The 13,162-nt window shown below is 38.2% G+C and overlaps 1 protein-coding gene across 1 annotated transcript in view; it reads left to right on the top strand.

Annotated features, from left to right (window-relative positions):
• Positions 1-12,690, top strand: part of pgbd5 (piggyBac transposable element derived 5) — a 29,660-nt gene extending 16,970 nt beyond the window's left edge. Inside the window, exons 4-7 of the mRNA XM_042502284.1 lie at positions 4,538-4,712; positions 6,969-7,166; positions 8,390-8,495; positions 9,624-12,690. Of these exons, the coding sequence (XP_042358218.1) occupies positions 4,538-4,712; positions 6,969-7,166; positions 8,390-8,495; positions 9,624-9,819 (675 nt within the window). The 3' untranslated portion in view covers positions 9,820-12,690. The remainder of the gene's footprint in view (positions 1-4,537; positions 4,713-6,968; positions 7,167-8,389; positions 8,496-9,623) is intronic.
• The last annotated feature ends 472 nt before the right edge of the window (positions 12,691-13,162 follow it).

The following is a 13,162-nucleotide window of genomic DNA, read 5'->3' as shown; positions in this document are numbered from 1 at the left end:
AGGTGAAAGAGAAAAAGTACATGTATGTGTGGTTGCTTTAAGGGTACATTAATTTGCTGTTTTCAAACTTTGTGGCAGAAATATAATATTTTACATCAAAAATGCAAGAAAATGTCTTCAGTCTGCCTGAAGTCAAAAAGGCTTCTTGAAAACATTAGAGACTTTGATCTTCACCAAGGTTCAAATCTCATTCTCAGGTCGTTGATGTTGCATCGTTTTGCATTCAGCCAGTTACTTGCTGGTGCTACAAAGAATAAAATAACTTTTAATGATTCATGGGGAATGCTTGCAGGCTTTATACACAGAAAAGTTTGGTTTCAAAAAATGATCAAACTCATCTTGAAGTGAAAAATATCTTCTGGGTGAAAATATTGGTTGTCAGATTTCTCTTTTTGATGTTGTTTTAGATTTGAATAGCCGCTGGTGCAGGATTAGATCTGTGTTGTCACATTTCAGGCAGGCAGGGCTGCTCGTCTCACTAACAACCTTGCCCTTACCGCAACCTTCCACTCCTACACCGGTTGCTTATGTAACAACACCATTTAACTGAGGCCAGAGACTGCAGGAGGACTGACAGACCTGACCAACCTCGACCATTATCGACGACAGAGGAGAAAACATTAGAAACCATTACTGCCAGAGATCACCATTTTTATTCCGTATTGTTAAATTGGTGACAAGTAATGGAGGAAACCTCCTAACCACTGCACAGTATTTGTGAGACAAGATGCCAAACTGGAGGTGAAAATGTTCATTTTTCCATCAGGATGCAGGTTGTTAAAGCAATTTTTTATGACTGTATACGTTTTAGGCGGGGCTCACACACACGCAGGCACACACAAAAGTTTGCACTGCAAAACTGGAGAGCACCAACACTGACATAACACATACCTCCAGTGGAGTCCAACTGTGCTTTGCATACATTTTTGACAAATACTTATATTACTATAATACTATATTTGTCCAAATTCTGAGACATCTGTCTCTGATATTCCCACATCTACCTCGATACCTTTGAGGGGAGGGGAATTCTGGAGTTTGTGCTGCTCATAGTGATGAAACATCACATTATTCATTTAACATATCCAGAAACAGTGTTCCCTTTACTAAGAGACTGTTTTCAGAGGGACTGTTTATTTGCTTGAACTTAATTCCACTTCCAAAGAAGATCAGACTTACAAAGATTAAGTCTATTAATTGACAGCAAATTAGTTGGCAACTGTTTTAATGATCAAAACATTGTTTTAGTATTTTCCTTACACAAAAAAGCTGAACATTTACTGGTGTCGTGCTTCTTAAATGTGAGAATTTCATACATTTCTTTGTCATACCGAGTAATAACTCAAATCACTTTGGAATTTTTGGGCTGTTGGTCGGATATTACAAACCATTTGAAGACGTCATGGGCTTTGAGAAATTACATAGGGCATGTCCCCAGACATTTTATTGATAGCCATTGATATGACTGCAGGAATGTCCACTGGAGCTGCCCTTGAACTAAATGTCTATTTTACCACCATAAGTCGTCTCTAATGTCCTTTCCATTAATTTGTTCTAACAGAATGTGTGAGAATGTGTCAGCGCTATGGAGTTGTATTATTCTGGTGTGCATGTAATGACTTGACCAAGTGGCAACTGACTTCATGTGTTCAATCAAGCCCCGATCAGAGGCACCTGTAGAGTAACCCACATACAGGGTGACTCATCCTGCATGCCTTATTTTGCACAGAGGAAAGTCCATCATGGATTGAAATGTTTTCACTGTTTGTACAGCATTTAAAATAAGCAGAAGCTTAAGCATTTAAAACCCAGACTCTAATCAATTAAGTGGTTATATTCTAAAATTGCAGTCTTTTTGGAATAAACATTCCTTTCTGGATGTCTGTGTTGAGCTGCAGTGGAGAAGATTTTTGTACTAAAAAGCCTGTAACTTTGAAAAATATCTACTTAAATCATCCAATCTCTTTACATGAAGTCTCAGACTGCTGAAGAACCATTTTACCTTTAGAAAAAAGTTTAAAATTTTGATTTTTGTCTTCCAACACTTGCATTGGAGGTTAAATGAAAATAGATGTTTCAATCTTTAATTCTTTAATATTAAAGCCCAGTACAGTATCTAACACTGGCATCAGAAACAGAATAAACAAAGAGTGTAAGTAAAACAAGCTGTTGTTTTTTTGTTTATGCATTTGGAGAAATCTGGTAGGAAGTGCAGTAATACAATATTACAACATTGTAAAGAAAAAGGCTTTTTGCTGCAGAGAACCCATAAATAGATAGATCTCAGGCATAAGACTTTGCTGCAGGGAAAGAGTTTCCATCTTTAGCCGGGATGTAGTCCAGAATTACATTAGTGGAGAGAGGGAACGGCCACGATCAGAATTTTAATTTGCCTTTTTTTGTTTCTTTTTGTTATCATTGCTTTGTATCAAATCGAATAACATAAATTCATAATTTTTTCTGTAATCCCAAACCTCCTGTGTAAAACCTAATTGTGTACAAGAGGCGTCACAAGCTCCATTTAGAGCCATATCCCATTATCCCATCCATTTAACAAATAAGCATTAGCATTCACACTGACTGTGGCCATTTGGCAGTTACACTGTCTTTACCAGTCCGCTGATGTGTGTCTGCACTGAGATCTTCTCTCTTCAAATGAATTGTGTGGAGGGAGAGAAAAAAAATTCAAAGAAATAAAACAAGTTAATGGAGTGAATCAATGAGATTCCATTAGCTAGTGCACCACACACACACACACACACACACACACACACACACACCACACACACACACACACACACACACACACACACACACACACACAGGCATGAACTGACCACTTAGTGTAATAGCTAAAGGCCTGACGTAGATGCTAGCTAATCAGGCTAATGCCGTTCAGCTTGTGAACAGCAGCAAAAAGAACATAAGGACACTGAGGGTTTACATCTCTGTTTGTATATATCTGATAATGGCCATCTTTGGAGGTCTTCTGCATATTTCTTTTGAGACTCTTATCTTCAAGGGCACCACATCTCAGCTCCACAGCTCAGTCCGCACAGCTCAGCCCGCCTTCATCCAGAGCAACATATCTGGCCAGCTTGTCATGAAATATTCATATTCAGAGCCCTCAGTGGGCGCTCCTAAAACATCTCTGTGATCCCCAAACAGTTTGGAAATTACAGATAGTTAGGGACATTTTTGAAAATGTAGGGCCTGATTTTAAGTATCAAAACTTATTTGGCAGAATACCATGAAATTTACTGAGCATATTCATGCTCTCCAGAGGATTAACTCTTTTAATGTATGGACAATTTATGAGCTTTTTAGAGACTTAACAGTAGAGATATGAAAAAGAATAAGGGAAGAGAATAAAAGGGGGAATGGATTGCAGGTCTCCATCCAGACTCAGACAGGGGATGCTGCAGTTTATGGTCTATGCCTTAACCCTTTCAAAGCTGAGCAAAATGGCTCGATGGTAGGAAGGCAATAAGCAATGAAAAAAGAAATTACCTCAAAATGAAAAAGTATGAGAAAATTACATGAAAATTTGTTTAAAAAGAAAGAAAGAAAAACGAAAAGAAAATAAGGCAAAAATAATTCTATAACATATTTTTAAATATGTAATTATGCTAATAATTTTTTTTCTGTTTTTGTATTTTTTTTCCATCTTCCTTTAAAAAAATATTTTCTAAATCTACTAATGTCACTAAGTGTCACTTTCTACCCAGAAAATCCACTAATAAAACTTCAGAAGCAAAATCATCACAACTGGACATGTTCCAGCAGGAATTTCACTGGAAATTCAGGAGAAATTTTCCACATCAGCAACCAAGATCCCTGACGTTAACATGCAGCTATATGTAGGAGTGTAATATAAACACTTGCAGTAGTGTGCCTGGAGGAAATGACAATATAAAGAAATTAGTCACAAGCTGACATCAGCTTGTCTCGAAAGTAAAGAAATAAGTTATAAACCAGGTGTTCATCACAATCTAAAGCCTGAGGTTTTTGCTCACAGGGATTACTTTTACACAGATTTAAGTCATTATTTGAAACTTTGGCCACATTTAACATGAACATCTGACAAAGTAACATTATAAACATCACAGAAAATAAGGTAAAGCATAAAGAAAAATGCTGGTGGAAATTGCTGATGATAACGGCGCATTACTATGACAAAGTCCAAGAGGATTTTAATTTCAGCACCTTAATGGCCTTTTCTCTAGGGCTACCACTCATGAAACAAAAAAAAACCCCAAAAAACAACAACAACAACAAAAAAAAGCAAAGAAAGAAAAGAAGAAGAAAGAGAAAGAGAAGAAAAAAAATCAGCAGGTTGGCATTTTTTGTTTTAAATGCCAACCTGCTGATTTTTTTTCTACTACACAGTGTTGTAAAATGAAAATTGCAGCCTTGCAGAGGATTAAGAATTTTTTAACCCAGTAGACAATAAAATGGTGCTTAAAACTTAAATAAAGTTTGTTAGTTTTATGTCTGCTTTATCGACATGCCCTGTCACTCTCCGCCCACGCTGCAGATCTCAGTCCATCTGAAGGAGGGCACAGACGGTCTGGCCACCTTGAAGAACAAGCCGCAGCTCCACAGCCTTGTGGCCAAGCAGCTCTGCCAAAACATCTCTGGCAAGAACACCATCATCTTCACGGGGCCGTCCATCACCAGCCTCAGCCTCTTCACCGAATTCAGCAAACAAGGTACACAAGCTGTAATCTATTGGTCTGTCTCTGTCATGCTGCCTAAATTAAACACCTTGCTTTGCACATCCTTTCCCTTTTCTTCTTTGGTGCACAGATTGTAGTCCTATCCTCATCTCCCTTCCTTTTTCATTTTTTATTTGTTTATTTGTTTTTAGTCATGTTGTGACAGTAGCATCCTGAGGCCAAACGGCGCAGAGAGGAAGACAGTCTGTTGCATTTCACCTTCAAATGAAACTTCATAGCATGACAATATGCAGCTAGAATGATTCATTTTCTTTTCTTCATCTGTCTGTCTTTACACCCTGAGTGAGAGATCTTTATCCACATGGGGAATGTGTGAAAGCACAAGCATGCTTTTGTCATATGTCGATGAAAACATGGCAGACTCTACCTGTCAGCTAGGGACTTAAACATTTATTCTGTGGTCCCCGGTGGAAAAAGCAAAGGTACTTTTTTCTTGTCAACTGAATGTTACACTTGGTGACTTGTTGAGATTAATGTTTTTTTTTTGCTGTTTAACTAACATCGACCATAACCTGCCTGGGATGCACTGCAACAGACTCTTAATTGTCTTTTGACGTGCACAATACATCATGGAAGATTCAGCGGGGAGTGTTTCGCCTTGTCACAGCTCAAAAAATCAATACGTAAAGTGGACGTTTAAGAGAAACACCACTTACTGTTACACCTGACAACTTCTGAATCAGACGGGGTTTTTTTTCTCGAACTGTTAAAGCCTACATTCTCAGTATGTGATATTTTATCAGACGGTGATCTGCAGGAAAAAGTTTTGGAGGAAATTGTGATATTTTATGCTGATAATCTGCCTTTGAAGCAGGTTTCCACAGAGCTCTGATTTTCATGCTCATTATTCCAAAGGCATATTTTATTATGAAAGCATAATCCTGTTGTGTGGTTATGGTGAGTCACAGTTGAATTCTCCTCACTGACCTGTTTTCTTCTTTCGTAATAATAGCAAAATATAGGACAATGTCATGGTTCCATAAAAGGCTGAAAATGAGCGAATCAGTGATGGAAGAGAAGAAATATTCCCAAAACAGAGCAGACTTCTTTGGTGATATCATCAGCATGGCTTAAATTGAAAAGTTTTTACATTCCCGTTATCACAAATGCTCTTTTACTAAACAATAACACAAGAGCAATTTTGAACTCAACCAGGCAGAGACGCAGAACGTCAAATAAAGAAAAACATGTCTGGAGATAAAATCAATATTTTGTCATCTTAATTGGGCGAAGCTACCATGAGGCATTCAGGAAAAAAAAGTCAGTTCTGAGCATGTGAAGGCATTGTCCGACTTTTTCTATCAAATTTATCGTGCTGGATTAATTTGCAGAGTTAATTACCTCTGCAGCACTTACTGTGGAGACGCACACACACATATTCACATACTGTACTACACAGATAGAAATCATTCTCCAAACTGAGAGCAAATCAGCAGCACTCAGCCACATGATTGTTTCGCTGCTGCTCATCCATGTAAGAAATATAGAAACTGAAGGGGTGGAAAGACAGCTGTGAGAGAAATAAACAGTCTACAGTAGTTTGTTTTGTGAGTTTTGGTTCCTATCAGAAGCAGAAAGCTTGGAAAGCACAGAAAATGCACAGAAGTTACTGCAGGAATGTATTAGTGATCAACTAACAGGTTTTTTCCATTAATTGTTTAATCTATGAAATGTAAGAACATCATGAGAAATGGCCATTGTTATTTTACACTCTCACTTTTTTTTAACAGATTATCTGTCCCTCTTTCAAAATATAGTGAAAGTTTCAGTGAATATGACTAACTAAAGCTTTAATCTGTTGATTATTTTCTCAATGAATGGCATTTAATTGTAAAAGATACCTCTTGCAATATCTCAAAACCAAAGTTGACATATTTATGTCTTGTTTTGTCTGACCAACAGTGGTAAAATATTTTGATTAATATGATAGAAGACTGAATACCAGCACACATCCAGATTTGAGAAGCTGCAAACAGGAAATCTTTGCAATCTAAAAAAAACAAACAAAAAAACATGAATGATTAACTAATTATCCAAACGGTTGCCAATTAATTTTCTCTCTCGACTAATCCATTGGTCTCTAAATATTTATCTTTAGTAAGTACCATTTAGGGCTGCAGCAGTATACTGGTTTCACAGTATATGGTATACATGGTATATGGTACTATTTTATATTTTATACATAATTTCTACAAATGCTAACTTGTCTTTGTATTTATCCTTCTCTAGATATTTACTGTTGCGGTCTGCTGAGCACCAGGAAGAGCGACTGTACAGGTTTACCACAGAACATGTTGGTCTGCGGCTCTACGCCGGCACAGCGCGGCCAATCCAGAGTAATGATGAAAGGCACCATGTCACTCATCAGCTGGTACAACAAGGGACACTTCAGGTTCCTCACCAACAGTTATTCCCCAACCAAACAAGGTAAACGCTGCCCTGATGCACCCAGAATTACAACTCTAAAAGAAGATTTGAATTCTGAATATTTTATGAACTGTAGTACTGGCAGGAGACAGTACACACAATATGCATTAGTGCATAAAATGTATTTATAATTGTAGGAAACAAACACAAATGTGCCATAATATTTACTGTCATTTCTGTATGCAAGTTACCATCAGGTGAAATTGGCACTTCGTTAAGCATTTGTGTCTGGAAAAATCAATGAGAGCTTCTAATCCATGATAATCCCTTTCCAGGAGGCAACAGGATCATGATATTCCCCTCCTCTTACAGAGTAATCCAGTCTCGTTGAAACAATTTTGTTAGGTGTTAAACCCAGCTGAGGTGCTGCAGTGTGTTTGAGCTCTTTAAATGAAGAGTGTGAAAGCAAAGCCTTGGATCAGTTTAACTGTTATTATCCGGTATTGATTTTCTCTCCTCTGTGTGTGTGTGTGTGTGTGTGTGTGTGTGTGTGTGTGCGTGCGTGCGCATGAGTATGAGCATGAGCATGAGCATGTGTGGATTTTTCAGTGTGTACAAAAAGGAGAAAAAAACTAGTTGTCAGCAACATTTTGTTCTTATTATTACACATAATAAAACTATATCAAGATTAGTGATTGTTATGAAGGTAATATTATATGATGTATAACAGCACTATTATAGAGATGTTTAAATGTCATGTTTATCTCCCACCTACATTAACCTAACCATAACATGAGTAGAAATATTTCTATTAATAAAATATGCAGTCTTAATTACTACAAGATTAAATTTCCTCTTTAGCTGGTACAGAAAAATATACGCCAAGTAGAATAGCCAGAAGAGCATGCAGGCTTGCACACTGCAAAATGCGATCAAATGATGTGGGACATTCTAGTATTTTTTGCATGTTGCATTTGACCTACTATGTATTGGGATGTACTAAATCTTTTTCTGGCGTGCTGAATATAAGCATTGTATGGGTATAAGAACACAATGCAAAAAAGCCCTATTAAGTAAAGCAGCCCTGCAGGGAGTTCAGCTAAAAACATAAATAGTAACAAAGCACACCTGTACAGCCTACCCCATGTGAAGAAGTGCAACTTTTCCTCTCCCTTGTCTGGTTGTTGGCCAGATGACCACATGATCTGGAAAAAAATGAGTCCCATGATAGGATCTCTGCTGTATGTATTTCACTTTTATTATGTTGTGTGTGTTTGTGGCAGGTATCATCATTAAGAGAAAAAGTGGGGAGATCCCATGTCCATTGGCTGTTGAGGCCTTTGCAGCGCATCTCAGCTATATCTGCAAATACGACGACAAGTACAGCAAGTATGTACAACATCGCGAGTTAATTCAGAACTATACATGCACTATGTAATCTTTAACCTGCTTTCTTACCTTTGGCGTTCCTGTTTTAGACATAACATATCCTGCCCTTAAAGATACATCCTTACTTTGTCTGGCGTCACCACTGGCTTTGGGTGACTTATTCAGAGAAATATCTGGTATTTTGTTTTGATCTCACACCCTCTTGACTTTAGCCTTGTGTTTGCTTTCCTCACATCCATTTCTCCTCTCATGCATTGAGCTCAACTGCCAATCAGAGTGATTTCACTCATTGACAGGCGTCACCATCCCAAATGCCAATTCAACATGTCGAATCCGCCTAAACAAAAGCAGACAAGGGCAGAGTGTGGGACACACTGCAAAAATTAGTGCAACTGATGCACACCGATGGCCAATTGTCAGCTTGGTGTGTCAGGGCTCGTAGGATTTGGCCAAAATGTCTAACTTGAGGCTTCAAAACAGTAGTCCACAAACCAACGTCACGATGGCTACGTCCACTTCTTTTTTATAGTCTTGACCATTAGGGCTGTACCCGACTCAGAATTAGGCCATTTGAATCAGATTTGGTTGTTTAATATGAATATTTGACAATTTACTTTGTTTTCCATACAAAGACTTAAAGTTTAAACGGGCTCAGCGGGACGTTCATTGTGACAGCGGCTTTCACGTAATAGAGTAGACAACCTAACTGCACTAACGATGGATCGGAAATGTGCAACAACATTTTTTGCCAACACTAGCTATCAAACAAAAGCTAGAGACTGTGTCGAGTTAAGTTGCTGTGAGCTGTAAATTCACTTCATAAGAAGAGGGTCACTCCTCTCTCCTCCTCTGTGCTGCTGCCTGCATGTCCGCACCTGCCTGTACCAAAGAGTACTGTGAAAGACAAGAGCACTGCCCCACTTGAAGAAATCTAGTTCGACTGAAGGTCTTCATCTGATGATCTGAATCTCCGACTTTCAAGGGGCAGCCATAATAAACATTATCCTGTTTTTAACACCGACTTGCTTTAAAGCGTATTAATAATAGTGGACAGTGAATATTATTCATCCATTTAATAGATGATCTTTGAGTAGAAACCCTGGCGTAAACACATATTTTCTCCAACAGGTACTTTATCTTCCATAAGCCCAACAAGACCTGGCAGCAGGTGTTCTGGTTGAGCATCAGCATCGCCATCAACAACGCTTACATCCTCTACAAGATGTCTGACGCCTACACGGTCAAACGCTATAGCCGAGCACAGTTTGGAGAAAGACTGGTCAGAGAGCTGCTGGATTTAGACGACTGCTCCCCCACACAGTGAGGAGGAGGAGGAGGAGGACAGCAGGAGCACACAACACACACACACACACACACACACACACACAAACATAATCCCCACACATGCATTCACACTTCATTACGGTTGTACAGACTCTGAAGTCTGTGTCGATGTGATAATACTGAAGCAGTGCCAAGCCTATGTCTCTCTTCCTCTAGTTGTTTTCTGTGGTACTGTAAATATTCATGAACACACGACTGCACACTACACAATAGAGAATCATGAGCCATGGGACATTTCACATGCCTCAACTGCAACTTTTAACCACACAGATTTACTAGGGATTTGTCAGCAGGAGATATTTCACAAGCAGAGATGCAATCGGGGACAATGAAACCAGGATGAGTTCGCCCTTAAATGATGTCAGCTTCCAGTTTTAACTCTTATCAAAGAGCAAAGTTCTCGATTTGAGCCTGAATCTCCCGTGTGAGTGTCCAAACATACTCATCAAGCTAAAAAGGCTACATGTAGCTCGATATTAACACTCTGCAAAAACACCTGTGACCCTGTAACAAAAACTTAGTAAACAGGAAAATGGTGTGTTCACACACTGCATGCATAAAGAATCTGGATCGTGATGTTCTCTTGTTCGGTGTGAAAATGATTTCTGCTCCAGGTGGGTTTTTGAAACTTTTCTTTTTTGTGCGTGTGTATGTATTTAGCAAGTGGAACTGCCATTTGTGTGCAACGTTGAGCCTGAGGATGTAAATGTACGGCTATTGTGACCCAGATGTGTCGTGTTGCTGCATACTGTGTACTCGCTGGAGGAAGACTGTCAGGTGATGTAAAGCCACACACAGCAGTGTACCACCAATTCATGGACTCACACTTCAAAAGAGCCAAAAAAATATTAAAAAGGAGACTTGCTTTGGGATTTTTTTATGTATTTGTCTTAGCCTTGGGCAGTATCAAGGTGCTATGATATACCAGGGTATTTAGGAATACAGACATTATGATACAGTCAAAAATACAGGCTCTCCTGTTTCTATTAAAGTAATATGGAGATGCTATATTTAAGTGGTGTAGTGCACAGCACCCGCCAGCAGAGGTCAGTGTCTACTGGTGGGACAGGCAGCTGAGCTGAGAAAGATGGGGACTGTGAGTGGTGGGGATAACATTACAGGACTGTAAACATCCAGCCAGCAACGGCAGAGAGACTTCTAGGGAAAACAGCATATTTTCACATCTAACCCAGTGAATTAAGGATTTGTTTTTATCAATCCAGAGTTGGAGATTGTTGGAACAGCTTTTTTTTATTGTTTGTGTTGAATTTGAAAGAAGTGTGCCTTTCAACATATTAACAAGGCAAGTAACCATAAGAGAGAAACAAATTGGGAAAGCTAAAATTACCCCTTTTTATTACACAAATACCGTTATGTACCATATGCCCCGGTGAAATGTCAGGAAGGTGGGTAGGAAAGAATAGAGACCACCCAAGTCAAATTTCTCTAACAACAGTAAATAACACCAAACAACACTAAATAACCCTGACTAAAAAGGCAACTTTGACAACAAAACAACGAAGATAAAGTTAAGACGGGAAGAGATTTTATGTTTTATTCATCAGGACTGTGTGGGTGAGGTCTGATCAGATTTGATTGACAACATAAAGAATCAACTTCAAACTGTTTTATCATTATTCAGCTACTGCTAAAACCATTAAACCAGTGAGCAGAGCACAGAGACAGATACAAATACATTAATTAACCAAAACAGTTCCAACTTTGGCAGAAAGTGCACTCATGTTCTTCATAGTAAGAATTACAAACAAACAAAAAAGACAATAAATGCCATCAAATCTTCAGCCTCCTTTCACACCAACACTTTTTAAGGCAGGTTAACTCATCTTATTTGTCCCGACTTATTACTCATGTAGTTAACTGTGCTTTGTGGGGCACAACAAGTTCAAAATCTCCTTGATTGGATGTTAAGTAAGCCAGTGTTGCTAAGCAATGAGTGCAGTCTTGGCAAGTGGGCAAGGGGTTTGGATAATATTGCTTGGCAAGATTTAGCTACAAGAAGTAAGAACTGAATCTCTGATGGCTTATAAGCAAACTAAAATGTTGCAACAGATCTTAATGCAGATAAAATTGGAGCCCAAATCTCATCAGGAACTTTACTTCTTTCACAAACATGGCTAATCACTATTTATGAGAATATTTGCAAGTAATGAGAATGGTGGATATGCTGTCTGTTATATATGTCTCTGTAAAAATCATCTAATACATTTTCATCTGAAATGCAAGCATTTTGTGTCCTTCCAGTGGCACATTTTTTTTTTGCCAAGAAACAGTTCTAGACCTGCCACCTCATGTCCAGCCAATGGACATGTTTATCTGATGCAAATGCACTTACTGTCTCCACACCATACGACTAAACACACTGCTGTCTGTAGCTTTAATGAGGACTCCAAAGTCCACTTTGCTTTGCTTAAAAAGTTATGCAGTTGACATGTTATAGTCACGCTGGAGTCACATTATGAAGATTTTAAGTGAAAGGTTTTGATTTGTGCTTGCTCAATCAGCATGGTTCGATGTGTGAATACATATTACAGTGAGATGACGGTGTTTACGCTGGCAGAGCAGAGTCGTGGAGTGATTTTGCTGGCAGGGCTCATGCACTTTGTCCCATCACAGTCTTGCACTTTGAGGAGAGTTGTAAAGGTAGCAACATGTTTACTAGATAATCCTTTTTGTTTTTAACCCAATGATAGTATACACTGCTTTCAGAAAAAATATAGAAAATATGAAGAGATGTGTAAATATATACGTAGAAATTGAAATGGATTATATGAAAATACGCCAATGAAATAAGGCCAACAATTACAGACTATAACCAAATCAGAAAAGATTTCCACTGTAGATTTAGAGTACAGTATGTATGTGTATATTTTGTTTACAAATTACTGTATTGAGTGTATGTCCATAATCACTCTGTCACTGAGACTCAAGATTGTCATTTTTTTTACTTTTACACTAATCCAAAGCATTGTTGTTGTCATTGTGGCTCTTGTCATCCTGTGTCTACTCACTGTTTACCTTGAAGCAACACTGGAAATTAGGGCTGCACCATATGAGGAAAATGTAATAACACTGTTGAATTGCAATAATGATATTGCTTGTGATAGATAAACAGATAATGAAGTTTACTTGGTTTCCTGCTCTTGTCAGTAAACTGCATAAACATGAGTTATTTGTTAAATAAAAAGATGAAATTAAATTATTTCCAACATTCTTCTATTGAAAAAGTGAACTGAAATGGCATCAATTAAAAAATAATGATAGTTAAATTGATTTATTCTCTTTTAACTGATTCAAAATATCCC

This window comes from Plectropomus leopardus, chromosome 15 (assembly GCF_008729295.1).
Source record: "Plectropomus leopardus isolate mb chromosome 15, YSFRI_Pleo_2.0, whole genome shotgun sequence".
NCBI lineage: Eukaryota > Metazoa > Chordata > Actinopteri > Perciformes > Serranidae > Plectropomus > Plectropomus leopardus.
The sequence above is the reverse complement of the archived record's forward strand: the minus strand, read 5'-3'. Positions and strand labels throughout refer to the sequence as shown.